Source organism: Anopheles moucheti, chromosome 3, assembly GCF_943734755.1.
Source record: "Anopheles moucheti chromosome 3, idAnoMoucSN_F20_07, whole genome shotgun sequence".
In the NCBI taxonomy this organism is placed as follows: domain Eukaryota; kingdom Metazoa; phylum Arthropoda; class Insecta; order Diptera; family Culicidae; genus Anopheles; species Anopheles moucheti.
Window position 1 is genome coordinate 91,083,462 of NC_069141.1, and position 17,854 is coordinate 91,101,315.

At 40.0% G+C, this 17,854-nt stretch overlaps 3 protein-coding genes across 5 annotated transcripts in view; all 3 read right to left on the reverse strand.

Moving 5' to 3' along the window:
• The window catches only part of LOC128302007 (synaptobrevin), a 57,884-nt gene that overhangs the window by 15,217 nt on the left and 24,813 nt on the right, over window positions 1–17,854 (reverse strand). The window lies entirely within an intron of this gene.
• On the reverse strand, window positions 3–2,341 carry LOC128302005 (uncharacterized). 2 transcript variants are annotated; one of them, XM_053038707.1, is made up of 7 exons: window positions 2,086–2,341; window positions 1,798–1,996; window positions 1,621–1,723; window positions 1,307–1,513; window positions 997–1,238; window positions 500–901; window positions 3–422 (listed from the first exon to the last, which is right to left on the reverse strand). In XM_053038707.1, the coding sequence occupies exons 1-7, from the start codon at window positions 2,242–2,244 to the stop codon at window positions 172–174; spliced, it is 1,563 nt and encodes a 520-aa protein (XP_052894667.1). In that variant the 5' UTR covers window positions 2,245–2,341; the 3' UTR covers window positions 3–171. The 2 variants fall into 2 exon arrangements, with proteins under 2 accessions (XP_052894667.1, XP_052894668.1); XM_053038708.1 differs by having other exon boundaries at window positions 1,798–1,978; window positions 2,086–2,340.
• LOC128303124 (uncharacterized) lies at window positions 2,953–3,993 on the reverse strand. Its single transcript, XM_053039981.1, has 3 exons — window positions 3,820–3,993; window positions 3,678–3,753; window positions 2,953–3,602 (listed from the first exon to the last, which is right to left on the reverse strand). Exons 1-3 carry the CDS (start codon window positions 3,991–3,993, stop codon window positions 3,061–3,063), a joined length of 792 nt encoding a protein of 263 aa, XP_052895941.1. The 3' UTR covers window positions 2,953–3,060.

Sequence of the window (17,854 nt, forward strand, 5' to 3'; positions counted from 1 at the left end):
ACTGAGGCAATAAAATGGAAAATTTAATGTCTTTGATTGTTCATCTTTGTGAATACATTTCCGTAAACTGTTTGGGGTTTACTACTGTTCGAAGACACTACTATCACTCGAGCTAACCTATTGCCTTCGGTACGTGAATTTATTACATAATCTATAATTCGAATAAAGCTTTCAAAGATGACTTGTGCGTGGCACTTTACTACGATGATTATAATTCCGGTTATAATTCTCTCCAAGTGGACAGACACCTGTCGTAGGGAATATTGCAGCACACTTTTCGTTCACCACTTGCCACAGCTGTTTACCAAAGCGCTCTTGAATACGAGTGTCCAGAACAACGTTTTCAAAATCATAACCAAGGCTGCCATCGCGATAATGCATTAACAGTCCCTCGTTTTCCGGCACTTCATATTCGTACGTATCTGTGATTGTAGAGAAAGCATGTTGTTTGAAACAGTTTTTTCATTACGAGACTTTAACAGTCCCACATCCACCTTACCTCTAACCGCTTTCCACACAAAATGATTCCCGGCTTCGAAAACGTTTCGACCTTTCATCACATATTTGCTGCGATTGTGATGCAGCAGAGGATTTTTCGTCCGCACATTACGGACCTGTGTGTAGAGGTAGGTATTGTTTGCCCATGGTGGTACGTGCGAGAAATCAGGTGCATAGATATCGTAGAAAAACACACCTTGAAAGTTGAACGAGTGCACATCATATCGGTCTTTTGCCAGCAGATACTCCAGGAGGGTTTCCTTATCACTGGTCGGAAATAATAACTCGTCGAAATCGACAATTGCCGTGTACCGGAATCCGCCAGCTACCGTAGCACGATAGAAACATTCGTTCAGGGCCACAAATATACCCTCGTACCGCAGCTCATTTTCGAATTTGTACCCTACAAACCAACAACAAAACGATTACATTTCACTTTACACCGGGTTGCGCTTACACATGCCACACTCGGTGTTATTGTACGACCGACCTACATACCATCGAAGTGCCAATCCAACACCTGCACCAGTCCAGTTGCTTGATAATATCGCAATACCGTGTCCACTTCCGGCGTGGCCGATTTGTTATACACGTAGAACCGTTCTGCTCCATTCATTTTGTAATATTCGAAAAACTCCACCATGCGAAGTGCGTACGCAAAGTTGTGATGCAACGGGCCAACGCAAACAGCTAGCGATCGAGGGGGAGAAGATCGGAAGAGCCTGTCCTTTCTTGGGTACCTGTTTGCTCGGGGTACATCGATTATATGACTTTTGTTCTATTCTGGTTCTGATCGCATAGCGCATACTTTATACGAACAAAGTTGGTTGCTTCCTGCATGCTGGGTTCACCGAGATAGCTTAGAGCCACTTCATCCGGTAAGCGTGCTTCACGTTTAGTAACATTTCCAGCAAGTTTACATATCACATATGTAGCCGCAAATTGCATATTCCAATGTTCGTGCACTGCTTCAACCTGGTCCGCCTGGTGCTGCGCCACATAGTTGTTATCTGATCTATAGAAAAAAAATGCGTCACGCTCCCCTCAATCAGAGCTGAATCTAATCTTGAAATACTACAGCTGATAGCTTGAGAAAATAATATTATCGATTAATCGCCCTACCTAAAGTTGCAAAAAATATCTACTTTCCGTACATTCATTGGCAATATGGCAAAGATACGAATACTACCGAACGGCAGGAACCCATTTGGGACTCTGTAGGATTCTAAAAATAAGCAACAATCATTAGTAGTCGCAAGCGCAATGACGCTCAAAATATACGCACTCAACGCTACTTACCGACTACCTCCAACCGTGGATCAAAATAAGCTGAGTATAGTTTAAACTTTTTATCCACATCACCAATCGGTAGCCAACGATCGTGCTGACCCGTATCCTCGACTTCTATATTACTTTCATTTCCAAACGCCAGCGACACAGATCGTTGGTAGAGTGGAAGTGTTTGGTAGATGTACTTTTGCTGCAAGTTGTTACAGTTCTGTTGTTGTTAATTACATAGCCCTTATTACATCATGCCGGCATGTTTCACACATCGAAAAGGTGTGAATGTGTGGTCGAAGTACTTACAAATAACACTCTCCTATAGTAAAGCAATCCGAGGATTACCATCAAAAGTACGGAAATTAACCCGTACTTTCTCGTAAAGCGATTTGATACTAAGGTGTGCACAAAAATCACTGGCTTAGAACGAGGTTTGATTAGACTGTATGCTGTTCCTCGTGTCATTTTTGGTGCACCTTTATCACTCTCACTATCGTAACTATCTTCAGCCTGCAACTGTTAACCTTAATTCGCAGACAGCGTCAACCAACTGAACGGCAAATGAGTCAAAGCGTTCCACACCAACGTTCCAACGCTGTACCATAGCGACACCTGTGCACTGGTGCGAGGGCTTTATCTTTTGATGATAAGAACAAAAATATGCCACAAGAGCGAAAAAGCCAGTACACGTTCTAGAGCAGTGCAGAAACTTATTTCCTATTGCATTAGCTACTTCGATCGTATTTTTATTCTGTTTTTTTTTTATTGAACTTAATACTAAGGACACTTTGTTGTGTTGATGTACCTAGTCAAATGAGCAGCATCAGTTTCGTACCATTAATTTTTATATACGCGATAAACTCTGCATATCCCATGACAATCGTTGCTTTGCAATACGAATAAATTGCCACAGTCTACAATGAACGATTGTAACCGGCGGATCATATTTGCGTTGCTGCTTGTGATGGTCATACTTATAAAACATGTCCACGGATTCGATGTTGCTAGTATCATGCAGGTAAGGCTTGCTTTACTCACATAAATTGCACAAATCATCTTCTTGCTCTATCCTTTACTCAGCTACTTAGTGATTATATACAGCGAATATTCAACACGACCGCAGTACCGATACTACGCAGGTTTGAGCGTCCTACCGAAAATCCTCTTGCGGAATGGATCTAACCAAAGCTGATCGAACAATAAGTGAAATAGAGAAATACATAAAGTCATACAGATAAGTATTATAAACCTTTTGGCATCAGCTCACGATGACAATGTACGCTATCCTTCCACATGCAGAAAAATATGTGCCAGATTCGACAAGGAATGTTCCAGACGCAGACTCAAAAAGTACCGAAACATAATGCCGATGGAATTCTGCGAGGGGAACAGAAGAATACTTATAGTAAAATTTGCATTCCATAAAGGGTTCGATAAAGATGTATTGGTAATCACCTGAAATAACAGCGAGTTATGTAGAGAAAATATGTTGAAGCTTAACTCACTCCCACATTTCCCAGTTGAAAACAGTTCACCACGTTGCTGCTCGTATTGCACTTCCGGTGCATTGTTGTTAAATGAACCTTCCATTTCGCTTGCATTTGTTCCGTATTTTTCCCCACTTGTACTAGATTCCACCGTTGAAAATGGATAGGATGAAAGTATATCCAAATTTTCTTCTTCAAATTGCACCGGCACACAGGAGACGGTGGTAAAGCGAATCTCAACACGCAGATTTAGTACGTCATTTTTATTTATACTTTGCAGAATAAGATAATGTCCTTGCTGATGTTCGATGGTAACGAAAGAAAATGTTTGTGCACCTATAACAGCAAAAAAGAAAAGAGTTTTTCGAAGCACATGGTTGCAGATTGATGTTAATCTGGAACATAACAAACCAATTGCAACTTTATACATTTTTCCAATTCCTACAGGTTTGTGGTCTGTGGCAACAAAAGTGACGAACTTCATCCACTAGAAGATGCATACCAAAAGATTAGAATGTAGTCGGGCAGAATAACGCAGATATGTTGCATTTACCTTGTTTGCCGCATCTGACAACATCACAAAATCGTACAGCGTTGATTGTTCTATATCCGGATAGTGTTGATGACATCGTACTGCGTAAGACGCGGAGAGGTCAGGAATAGTTATATATTGTAATGCGAGCATTACAGCCATAACTCCAGTAACTATCACGAACGCTGAGAACATTTTCGTCCCGTTGTTTTATTATAATGTACAGATGAATGTATTAACAAACTAATAATGGACTACTAAATAGTTTGTACACTACTGCTGTTAAGATCGCTCTAGCAACAAATTTCTCAACAATCCCGCAGATCGTTAAAAGCTAAACTGAAACCACCTACAGTTCAGGTTTGACAAGCAAGAAACCTTTCAACGGCAGCATAAATCGATTTTTCTCTTTTGCGGTTGACGGGCTTGCATTGAAACCGGTGCAAATGCTTCCTGTTGCTTCAATGCATTAATGATAATTAGAAAAAAATCAATCTGTGAATGGCGGTCTGAATCGGTATAGTTAGCTGGTAAGTTAACCGATATTCTTTCATTAATTCGTACCCGGAACGCTCAGTTCCTTTTTTCCCTAACAATTTAAAACATCGCAGAGACATTGCATGGCGCTTGTCTAACGTTGATGAGCGTGATTTGCCCAAGATGAAACGGTTTTCAAATGTATTCTCTTTTTTATCCTAGAACTGCAGATTTCAAAGCAGCTTTTGCCAGCAGCTGGACACGGTCAAGAATTGTAAATAAGGGAAGGATATCCTTTCCTTCCTGTCTGCACATTTTTTATTGCTTCATATTCTTGTCACTTTCTTACGCAATAACACGAAAGGTCCTACTTAAAACACCCTTCTTTTCACTGTTCTGTTAATTTCTTTCCAGGTTCAATGAGAAATATTCTGATGCTGATGTGTACGGTTTTCCCTCCTAAGATGCAGAGTCACCGATGCGCAGATGATGCGTCATAGTCAGGTATCCCTCGTTGGGAAAAGATTCCCCTAACCCTTGGCACAAATTCCCTCTTATAAAGGATACGATCTGCTGATTTTGTACACTTCTTGCAACATGACCGCTGAGAAACGAAGGTATCTGATACCAAGCGTTCTTCAAGTAGTGACGCAAAACTTAACGTACATCCTGACTGACTGGTTTCTGTATTTCTGCGAAGAAAACTGCAGATACGGTGCGGAATTTTGCTTTTATATCGTACTGCACTTTCAATAAACGGTCGCATTCCAGTTATCTCACCTATTTGCAAATATTACAAAGATGTACAACAACATTATGTACGAGAGCGGATGATTTTCAATTCCTTCCAATACGGTAGACAAAAATGTTGTATGTGCCGCAAGCTTAACCGTCGGAACAGGATTTCATTAATTCGTCGTAGCTGTTATTCCTAAATCAAATATGCAAGGGGGAAAATTTTCCCAGGATGTCGCAGTCCTTCTTATTACACCCCACGGTCATGGCGAGCTTTAAATCGTTCCCTTTACAGTTCAGTTCTGTAACCCCGCATGCCATCCCTTCCATATATTCGAAGCTACCTCTCCTTAAGACATTTATTATTTTCCTGATTCCGTTTTAGCGTATTTGAATCGTAGCATTATTCTTCGAATGTAACCAAGCACAAGGAAAGGGAATTCACCTGGATTCGTATTGTTGCGCGTAGTCTCCGTACGACGCATACAACGCAATCTGACATGCACCCGGCGTTACGACACACAGAACAGAATAGAAATAGTCATGCAGGGAAGCATAAATCTGATCATTAAAGAAGGGTCGTTGTGCTTTGGGTATGATGTTTAACAATGGTGATGTTACCACCTTACCTATGCCGGTACCTTCGTATAAGGGACAAACCATAGAAACTCCCAGGGGTGTCATGCTTCCGGCGAGACGTATTTAAACCCGCTGCAGTCAGCGCACATCGTCCAGAATCGTTCCAACCATCTCGCAGTATGGTTCCTGTCTAAGAGCGTGAAGCAGTTTATCAGACAAAATCTTTGCTAGCTGGCGTGAGCCATCATAATTGAAAGTGCAATATGTGATACGCCAGGGATGTAACGTTATCCCGAGTCTTGTACGAAGCATTAAGTGAAAGTGCTGGCAGAAGAAATTGTGCAAATGATAAACTGTTCGAAATTTGGAAGGACGATTTTATTGAAATCCTGACGTACATAATGGATTGCCTGGATTGACGAAGGACAACAAGGTAAGTTGGGTTCCGGGATTGCTTGCAACAGTTAAAAATGAAAGCAAAACGTGAATGTGCTGTTCATCGTAAATGATCGTCAACTCCTAATTTCGACATGAGCGACTAAAATAGTGTGTTCAATTACGATATCTTAGTTTTTAGAATTATAACAAATATTCTTGTCCTTGCAAACCCTGCAAGTTGTTGGAAGTATGAACAAATGTTGCGTTCTAAAATATCGATCTACAAATTTTACAATCAAACAATTCGTTTTTTTGTTTTCTTCCACTTAAGATATGGCTTTAACGTGCTATGGCCGCCGTTTAACCAGAAAGGAACCAGCTCTCATCAAACAGTTTGGTTGCACGTTTCAAAAATCACCTCAATAACCAGAGAAAGAAGACATCAGTCTTCTCCAAGACGATACAAATGACTGATTCAGTATGCGCTTTAAACAACGATCATTTGTGAAACCTATTCTAAGATGTCTACTGCAGCAATCGTGCTGCATTGTATTCTGGAACACAGTGTTTGGGCTGAGCGTGTCGGAGCTGGACATGAAAAAGATGTGGAGAACATCTTAAAAGAAATGTGATGTGAACAAATTCAAACACGATAAGGATGGAACAAAACTGGTTGGATAGTACGATCGAGTCAAACCGCAGCTACTACAGGACCACTCAAGATGCGGGCCTGGTTAATTGGAGATTGGAGACCACCCACCCACTACAGAACCTGGATGTCCGGCAAATATGGTTTTGGTACCCTACGCTAATAATCCTTATGTTCACTAAAGTACACATTCAGAAATATTTATCGCACTATGATCAATCTTTAAATTCCATTCCCACCCAGTATCAGGACACACTTTTGTGCCTTTTTTAAAAGTTTACACCACCAACAAATTGAATCGCAAAGTAGCAGAGCAAAGTGGTTTAGGCTGCATTAGAGACCTTCATGTTTCGTTTGTCATTCCCGTTGTTGTTTTCATTGTTCATCGTTGGCTATTTGTAATTGTTGCATCATTACGTTTGTAATCGTTAGTGCCCGAATTGTTTGTTGATTTTACTTCTACTTAGCATGCCCTGACAGCATAAAGCGTTATCAAACTCATTTGAACTAATTGCTTTTTCGTTTTTTAGTAATTGTACACAAAAAAATGAAAAACTAATTATTTTCCAGAGTATACTAGCGAGATATCGCATGATGTTGAACGTCCGTTTTATCCGTTGCACTAATGTCCGTTAAACTGTTTTTGTTCTGTTTTGTTAAGCTTGATATTTGTTAGTGTTTTATTTTGTTGTTAACTTCGTCCTTGTTGTGTTCTTCACTTAGTTACCGTTATTTCAACCTTACAACGTTTTTTTTTCTGTTCTGTTACAACGTACTATATTCTGTACAACACTTCAAAAATATGAACTCCCCGCGTCCAACTTTTAAACCCCTTCGCTTGTTATTAATCCAACTATTTTGTTCTGTTACATTTTTTCTTTACTTTCAATTGTTATTCTTTGTGTTACTATGGACAAAGTTGCTTGTTGTTGCATGTCAAATTCAAGTTTTGCTATCTGTTTTTCACTCAAATTGTTTTCTGTTCCACTGAGTACCTGCTGTTCATTCAAAATTCCATTACATCATGCCTAAATCTCTTGTTTTTTAGATTCTTTGCTCTGCTACTGCTGTCACACAATTACAATTCTTTCGTGCTTAATATTGGTAATATTTCAACTGAGCTTTCACTTTCGTTTTTCTGATCAATCAACTAAACTCCAATAGTGCAATACATACAATGAATGATTCCAACTCGTCAATAATTTCACCCGATATCCAAAGATTATCTTCAAGCTTTTAAACCTGACCAAGATTACTCTAAATTCAAATAACCAATCAACAGATTGACGATATATTTCCTCTCCGTTTACTAGCGTCATCACACAAACAAACTTGAAACAAGCTTTTCATGAATTCTTATATACGTAAAAAATGCGTGAAGCATACTAATTGTTATCATATAAAGATTATATGAACTGTTAACTAGTTTTAAGTAATGCACGTAAATTAATAGATCCACATGTACCTATCAATATCAGGACAAAAATACATCAGCAGAAAAGAGAGAAAAACACACATAAAACATCACTTTCTTACCGCAAAGCATTCAAATTTGCCAAACACAACAGAGCCCTTTTCTTTAATAAATCGATTACTGCAAAAATTTTGCTCAAATGAAAACGCAAAATAAATATATAATTTACGTACCAATCCGTCTTTGTCCAGCTGTTTGAATTTAACGACATGTAGACTATTTGTCTCCATCAATGACGTACGATAAATGAAAGAAATGAAGAAGGGCCTAAATGCGCAAACGCCAGAAATGACATTGGGCTCCTTTTAGAAGGAAATTTGTTCTGCCAGTGTGCAGATATGTAATACCGAAGCATATTAGATAATCTTTCGAGTTGCTGTGGTTACAGAATATTATGTGATTTAAACCGTAGTGCCAATTCGTCGGACAAAATTAAACGAAACATTCTTCAGCATTACTTAGTCTGTGATAGCAAGTATCTTGGGGAGGAGAATTGTATGTGTTTATTCCAGTCGTCTGTTTTGTGCAAAACAGTGTATGATTACACTCTTCCTTCCTCTATCTTGCTCTTATTTACATACGTGCCGGGTTAACAACAGCTGATGTAGCCAGTTTAAGGATTGGATGTCATAGAAACAACTTTGGTCATTTTGGAATTACAAAACGTTTACTCATTTTATGACTTGATAGCATCGATTTCTATAAAACACTAGACAAATCAGCAAGTGCAACTGAAACAATATTGCGAAAATAGCAATACACTGTAAGTAAACATTACAACATTACACAACATTTTTTAGACATACACTAACCGCATGGTGTCAAGAGGCCTTTGTGTTACAAATATGGTAATCAAAGCATAAAAAGATGATGTCGTTCATAGAATACCATACTTTCGTAGTAGCTTGCAGAATGTAAACAAGACATCAAGCTGGATCAAACGGATCGATTACCACCGTGGTCCAACATTCGTTCGTGTTCAACGTGTTGCATACATTTTGGCGTTTAACTTTTGAGCCACACAGTTTGTCAACAATTTTCTTTGTGTTGCCATTTACGATAATCATTTTCATTCTAAATAGATTTAAGCAGTTTCGAACACGGTATTTGGTACTGTAAATTTTCTGTTGTAAAACAATTGTTTAAAAAAAAAGAAAAGCAATGCACACATTTCGTAAAGCATTACTTATCTGTGCATTGAGTACAACGGAAGGTTAATCAAATTTTTGCTTCGAACCCGTCACGAATAAGTGCTGTGTGAGCCGTGGTTTTGAAGCCACGGTTGATTTATCATTATCTTTCGCTTGGTCATAACTCATGCGTGCTGAGATGTGATATTCACACTGTCGTATGGGTAACAAACAAATACCACCAGAAATCGGAATGTAAAATAAAACCAGAAAAAGAAACATTACGCCCATTTATATGGTTTGATTCACTATTAAAGTGTAACTGGTCGAAGACGGATTAGCATCCATTCAGAGGGAGGACGACAGACAACAACACACAACAATGTTGAAGTTTTGTAAATTATCTAAATTTAAAGCAAGTTCTCCCAAATTAAGTGACTCTGGTGACGGCGAAAGTGTTCCAGCTTCTACTAAAGAAGCATTGGTGACATTTGTGCGTCAATACTCAAAACGTTTTGGAAAACGTGCCAGACCTGTTTACCCGGTGGGATGCTCTAATCTGTTATTATCGATGGACAAGTACGTAAAACACTAAAATGTATGTTTTACACTATTTTAACACTTTTCCTACTTGACAGTGCATCTGATAGCCATATTCAACATGCTATTGTTAAAAGTGAATCTAGAAAAGGTAAATATTATCATTTGTACATGTCATATTTTGCTAGAATTCACATTTCTCCAAAATTGAGTTCGGTATTCACAAACTCTCCGAAGTTGGTTTCGAAATCAATAAGTCTAGTGTAGTGTTTAGAAATTATAGTTTTTTTTTTATTTTATTCTACAAATCATTCTCCTTGAATTGAATTATATTTCGTTCCAAGCCAAAGATCGATGCATTGTTAATCAATCATGCGTGACATCTTGCACAACCCAGAGCCAATTCAACGTGTCTTACAACCTTTTTTTTATTCTAAGATTGTATATTCGAGTACTAAACCAGAAAGAATAAGAATATGTGCGTATAAAGAAAAGAGCGAAAGAGAAAGTCGTAGCGACGATTTCAAACTGATTGTCGTGTCGATTGTTTCGTCGTTCTTGAGCACAATGGTTTGTCTGAGAGCATTGTTTATAGTTTATGCTGGTTCAATTTATGGTGCCACGGATTTATCCATTGGGAAAAATACATACAAACGCATTCGCAAAACCATTCTCTTTCATAAGGCTTCTTCCTCAGCACGCCCTAAGGGAAGCAAACCTGTAGAGGTGGTTGTCTAAAGTTTAAGAAATACTGACCCGGGTAGTGTGTCGAGGAACACACTGTGCCAGATTTTCATTGAAAGTTTGGCCTTCGTGTAGTACGGTGCATGGTTGCTGTACCAGATATTAACGTCGTGGTGTTTTCGCAGTGGTAGAAAATAAATTCAAAGACTATGTTTATTAACTGCACGATATTTACACAGTATTATCATTAACGATTACTGTTACAAACAACAAGCATGAAGCTAAAATGTCCATCACCGTTGTGCCTTACTTCCGAGTCGGAGAATACCTTTCGGAAACAATTGAACGGTTGCGATTGTCTCATTTGTGGCGTGAAGAAATACAAAAGTGAAGTTACTAGTACTGCTGATAACTATTCGGCCAATATTGCCAGTGGTGATACGTGCACAAAAACCGCCCGCAAACGATCTGTATCTTTTTTGAAGCGTATTGGCGGTAATATTCTGCACAATCTGGGACCGGGACACCGTTCGAGAATAGCAGCCTGCACTACACAACATCAGGTTTATCGTGCCTTTGATGAGGACCCCATTACGCTGCCCACGGTGTACACGAGCAGCTCAAACCCGCCGCCGTCGGTGATCTCCACAGTGACCAAAGAAACAATCACCACGAATGAAAGTGTTAATAAGAACAGAAGTGATTTACGAGCTTTCTCAATGGCCGTAAACTCACCCACTAATGTGCCCGATGATCGCAATCGATACCTTTACCGATCATTTCACCATTACGTGTACAGCCCGCAATCTTACCAAGGCAATGGTAAGTATGCTGTTGAGCGAAAGCACAAAGTGAAAAAACATGATCTTCTACAAAAGCAGCATCGGCCAGAATCACAGCAGATCCATAAGGAATTTCGCCAAGAGCAACAGAAACAAATTAAACGTTCGTCTTGTGAATATTTTGCCATGAATTCGGGAAAACGTGCGGGTAAGGAATACATATGCTTCGCATCAGACGATTCGATGCACAGTGATTTTTGGGATAAGTAGTGTTCTATAAAATTATATCAAATTTTAGTACGGCCAAGTAAAGTATTTGATCGGATATTTGAATTAAACACAGTATGGGAATTTTAAAGGGCTATCTTGTTTAAAATTAAAAAAAAAAGTTTTTACATGATCGTGTACGAACATCTCATGAATGTATTTGCGCCAATGTAAGCAGCCTGTGTTCCCAACCTACCAATATGTTCCCCTTGAACATCGGAAAACACAACACAATGGAATAATTTGTCGCGGTGCTACGGAAGTAGTACCTCCCAATGGTATAGTAGCAGAGAGAATCTGGTTGCAAGTGTGCTGCAAATAACAACAACAAAAATACACAATGGTAAATGGGCTCGTTTCAGTACGGAAAAACCTCGTCGCAACGAAACAATATTGAATATCTACAATACTGAAAATGGGGCACACCTGAATAGCGTAACAGTTGGAAATAGCCAAGCCCTTTCCTTTAATTCGATTCCAATTATTCAATGTTTACCTTCGCGACATTTTAATCGGAAAATATTTCAGTTTTGTACTCCATGGTATGCTGATGTCCAAACTGAGGCCAATTGGTTTGAATGGAATTGAAAAGACTAAAGCTACCAATTTTTTGTATTTTAGTCTATACAACCCTGTGGTAGTTCCATTGGTGCCTGCATTCGACCACTATGCACCGAAGGCCGTGAAACGAATCCCATCTGAACCGATCTGCGGTAAGAAGGTCTGCCTATCCAGCTTCGGGAAAATAATTTCAATGTCATATTACCATATTTGAAGTCACACTATATGGGACATTAATCAGTAGATCTATATACAGTTGAAAACACTTTCAAAACTCAGTGTAACTAATAACAAAACTAAAATACCCTCAACATGCAACAGGTGGAATCGCAGATGAGGATTCTACGTATTTGCTTTTCACTCAGGCCTTCAAAAGGTTGACAACATCACATTCAAACAGTTGAAACGAATACACTCCCGATATCCGGAGCGCAACATAAAACACATGCAACAATACGGAATCAATTTTGAAAGTGTGTCTTTTACCCTCTTTTTTCATCCCATTCTGTCTGTATACCGTAGCTAATAAATTGAAAAAATAGGAACTAGCTATGTTACTCTCATGAGCATTAATTCCACAAAATTCCATGCGCAAAGTTCGAGCACAATGAGTACAGCGATGTTCTGTTTCACTGCTGCATATATCTGCCAGACCACCTAGATTCAATGATGCGCAACGAATGGCGACAAAAACAAAACAAAAAAAGGCAAAATAACTTGACTAGTTCCGTATCGAAAGCAGTCGTTAGCTGTACTCGGATGTCAAGCAATGTGGATAATCCGAAGCAAATGATATTTTTCGTACAAAAGAAAAGTAACGTCAATCGTCTCGTCTTTGTATGTAAAAACCAGCAACTGTTCTTTGGTATATTGAAATTTTTTTGTTTAAACAATTTACTCAACAAGTAACGAAATATGTAGGCGTGTAATAAACCTACCGAACGGAATACATGTTGCATCCTTTGGGATGATGCCTTTTGCAATACACATTCAGTGCGCATGGGGTGGTTGCCGGCTAACCTCATGCCGTCGTTTTTATCATTACTTTTCACTACCTACAGCACAAATGACGCTGTTCAGTGATCCGAATCAAATGTAAATCGTTTGCGCATGATTGCGTGTGCAATTCATGTATGCGCGGCACACGGTTGCCTACAAAATGCCCCATGACGTTTGGGGGGTGATTTTGCCTGCTTTGTATGGGAATCCTGTTGCACATGATACGACGATCTGATACTATCTAATGTTACTTTTGCTACAAAAATCGTGATATTTGAGAGCATCATCAAACAAATTCCACCACTTGGCTTTGGAGAACCGCGCACAGTTTTAAGACGGGAGCTAACATTATTTTAAGCAGAAACATAATACAAATCAATGTTCATTACAACGATTTCGTACAGTTATAACATTACACAAAAAGTAAACCACACCCTTCTTGATTAATACAATGCTACCCTCGCCCCTGTCCTTCAACCCTTCCTGCTGGCCTTCCCTATTTATGCCACTTATTTTCCAGTATCGATCACACGGTCGAACGAATGATCAAGTGCCAGGCTAAACCTCTCATCCTCTGTTTGGTTTCGCTACTCTATTGTCACGCATCCACCCGTCGAACCCAAACGATGAACCCCACCTTCAAACGGCGGAACCCCTGAACAAAGTCATCGGTCAAACGAAATGGAAATGAAAACAAACGAACTACGAGATGGCCAAAACGAATCGTCTCGATGCCGTTTCCAACACATGCGTCATGAGCGTATGTTATTTTCCGCGGAAAGAGGCGATCAGACACACGCACACCCGCGAAAGAGAGGGGTTTCACTCTAAACCAACCACCCCTAATGGAAGGCAGGCTGCAGCAGTTCTCGCATTTCCAGTGGTTAGAACCCGTAATGTTGCCGACGCATTGCATTAGTGTGTGCACCCATTTAATTACCATTAACGCAACAATCGCACAACACTACTTCTCTACAGGCTCGGTCCGCTCTTCGTTTACACAAATGAGTATGACAGTATTAATGTAGCCGAAGCATAACTTTAACTCCATCAAAGCCGATTAGAGCTGCAGACCCGTGACGAGAGCTCGCATACACAGCCAAGCAACCACTTTATGACAGGGTGCAGAACATTATAAAGTATCAGAGACGCGATCGTAGATTTACCACAGTAATGTGAAACTAAGTGTAAAACAACACAGAGCTACATGTCCTCTCCAGATCGCGGGGCCCATAAGTACTAGTAGTGTAAAAAATGTTTTGCAAAATGTTTTCGAAAGTCATAAACAACATCATTACCATCTCGTCACATGATCATATTCACTTAGAACAGCAATCTAATGAATGGATTGTTAGATCGCTTACTGGTTAGTTTATAAAAATCTAGAATAAGGGTGGTAGGTAACAAAGTTGATTGGTAACCCTGTGCGGATGTATGCGATAAAGCACGGGTCGCTGGCATTGTGTACACACGCGGATCTCCATCTTGCCCGGGCTCAACCCGAATCGGTCAAAATCATTGTGAGGGGGAATAGACAAAACGAGCCACCGCGAGAGTGGATGCGTGGTGGAGAGACAATAACAAACAGCAGCATTCAAACCGCGGAAAGACCGATGCCACACCAGCTAGCATCACATCGCGATCGGCAGCGTGTACCGATCACGACGACTACGATGACGACGACGACGACGACGATGTCGACGATGAAACCAGTCGCGCACAGTATCGCGTTACAGCTTGAACGATAAAGTTCAAACCGTCCGTCCAAGCAAGAGCCCCACGTGTGTGTTACGTGTCGCACCCGTGCACTAATAAGCCGCGAGAATACGACCTACTAATTCCAGTTATGCTGAGAGTGATGTCCTAACCATTCAATACGAGTGTCAACTAGATCTCCACATCCGACCAGCGCATCATATAGCGCGTTGTGACTAGTGTAACAGAGTTATCGAATTGAGTGTTTTTCATCTGCTGTGATTACCGGAACAGTGCACATTCCATAGTTCAAACTAACTATCGATTCGCGTCCCACTTCGGTCGTTTCCGTTCTATTCGAGGTTTTATTTCAATCGCGAGTTTACATTCGTGCACAACTTACTGTTTGCAGCATTGTTATACAGGCATCACATATTGGAGCGGAAATTGCTGTGAAGGTAGTTGTCTATCAAGTTCTAGTTGCTTCTAGTTGTGTACGATCACTAGTTTCACCAAACATCGCATAAACTTTCTCTGCGAGTGAATTAGGACATTTCAAGCAGAAAATGACCTACGCCATATCTTAAACCAGATTGCGAAGAATAACGACTGGAATTTTGGAATATATTCGCGTGATTTGCATAAACCGAAAGCATAGCGTTCATGCATACTGTGCTTCATCCTTACCGCGATCGCGGTCGCGGTGTGTCTCAAGATTGCTGTTACTCATTAGCATAGGAAAAAGATTGTCAATGCCGGTTTTCGTACGTAATGCTGTGATGCATGCATCTTATTGCGGTCTCTCCACCGATCGATGAGAGATCGAGTGACGTGAAACCGCTATATGTTATCCATAATGACGCGATCAGCAGGGTGATGCTGCGAGCGAATACCAGTATCCAAATGGTGAAACTCACCTGCATACCACGTTGACACTTGTTATCCAACCGGAAGATGTGCATTAGACACACGCATACCGTTTTAGACGCAGCAAAAGCCATGAAGCATTTAATGACCACCGGCAAATATTAAACAACAAATAAATGAAAGAACACTATTAATCCAGTTGCACCGCTCGTCTAAGCGAGTGGTTGTGGCAAAAACCACTGCTTCATAAACCCTCTGCATTCAAGAGTGGTTGTGTTTGTGCTGTGTGGCCTGTTTGTGTTTTATTGACTGCACATGTATGTTGCTGCATAGCGCAACTGTGGAACAGAGAATTCCCCAACCCCAACGGAGTGGCTATTTAGATATTTTGCTGTGACATTCACGGCTGTGATGAAAATCTGTAAATATGTGTGATCTGCAATGATGTCATTTGTGGTCAACAGGGAACCACACACGCTGGACAACAGGGCCCTGAACCGTACAGGTTTAAAGCATAAGTACAAATTTGCCGGGCATGTAAAATCACTTATGCATATTTAGCGAGCTATTGCTGTACTCTCACCACTGGATTAACACGTTCTCTCATTCTCCCGGTCTTTACAAACAACGCACGATTCTACGCCATTCGGCCATAATTCGGTGGCTGATGGCTAAGTGCGTTGTTGGCAGAATTCTAAACGACAAAACTTGTTTCTGGCCGTTTTTTTTTGTTTCAAATGCCAATAGAATACAAAATGCGATACTCGCTCCGAACACGTAAAGTGTAGTGAGAGAAACACAACCGACCTTACCTTATCGCAGTTGTTAAACACGAGGTCTCAAAACTAAAATTTGTCAAACCTAACGGAAAGCAAATTGATAAGAACTGTTATTTGAGTAGATAAAACATTGTGCATCGTTTGAAGTTTTTTTTATCAACAAGATTTTGACGATACAGTGGTGTAAAAATGTAAACAAATGCCATATGATCGCTAAAATATTTTTTTTCTCCATAAAATTTTCAAAAAATAGTCCATAAATTGCTTTCGAGTCAAGAGTAAGTTTTGAACTTTCTTTCGATACAAAAAGCTCTTGAGACAACTCGAGCGCTTTCACGCACTTCAAACGAATAGCCCAAACCAGGGTTATAACACAAACGAGTGAATATTTGTCCATCGTACCAACTCAAATATTAAAAATACAAACATAATATTACGCAAGTTTCGTGTACGGCAGTGACTGTATACGCCTAAATGTAGACAATGTTAAGACATTGGTTCATCTGAAATGATGATCAACGCTTTGAATTATCGATTAGATTAGCATTATTTAATATTATTTTGATCATTGCTATCCATTAGCGTACATTCTAACAACCTATTTCAATTTCCAACCTTATTTTCAGACATTCCAGTAACTAATTCTGAGAGAAACAGTCAACAAGCGGAAAACTCGGATAAAAAACGAACAGGTACTTCAATTATTAAACATAGCAACCATATATAACATCAGCGGAGAACAAGTCACATCCAATAGATAGTATTAGATTAAGATGAACAGAGCGAACAAATATCTCAATTCTAAATTATGCATGGGTACATAAACCCGTGGTCGAAACCTAATGGATTTCTTGCTATTAAAAATCGATTCAAGTGTTCAACATTTCTTCAACTTGAAACATTCAACCTATCTGAACACTGCCCCAACCAACGCACAATCTACACAACTCCAGCCATTGGCTACTACGGTGCCACTAGTATTAGGGAGATTTCCGATATGGGTGGCAATAGCATCTGCTGCTCACTTCGATAACGCTTCCGCTACAAAAGCAACTTTAATGAAAAAATGAAGCAACTTTACGATTTTACGTTCTACACTTTAACGCGCGCGAGCAACGTAGACATCGTCGCACACCTAAACAAGGCAAGGAATACCAGGGAAGCGGTGTAACCCCTTATCAGTAAATTTGATAACAGCCTGGAATGGGCAAACTTATACATTCTAAGCGAAGTAGACTACAGTTCAAGATGCAGAAGCGGTCACAGTTGTCAATGAAAAAAGTGAAGCTGCATAGCGTTGCGTGTGTACCATTCTGAATTTCCAGTTGGCCGCGGTAGCAGCTTCGTGAGCGCATTCGCTCTTCTCACCCGGTGCAATACTCGGTTCTGTGAAATTCAAGCAAAATACGTGCATAAGCCGTTGAATCAGACGCAACAAAACTACTACGAAGCATAGGATA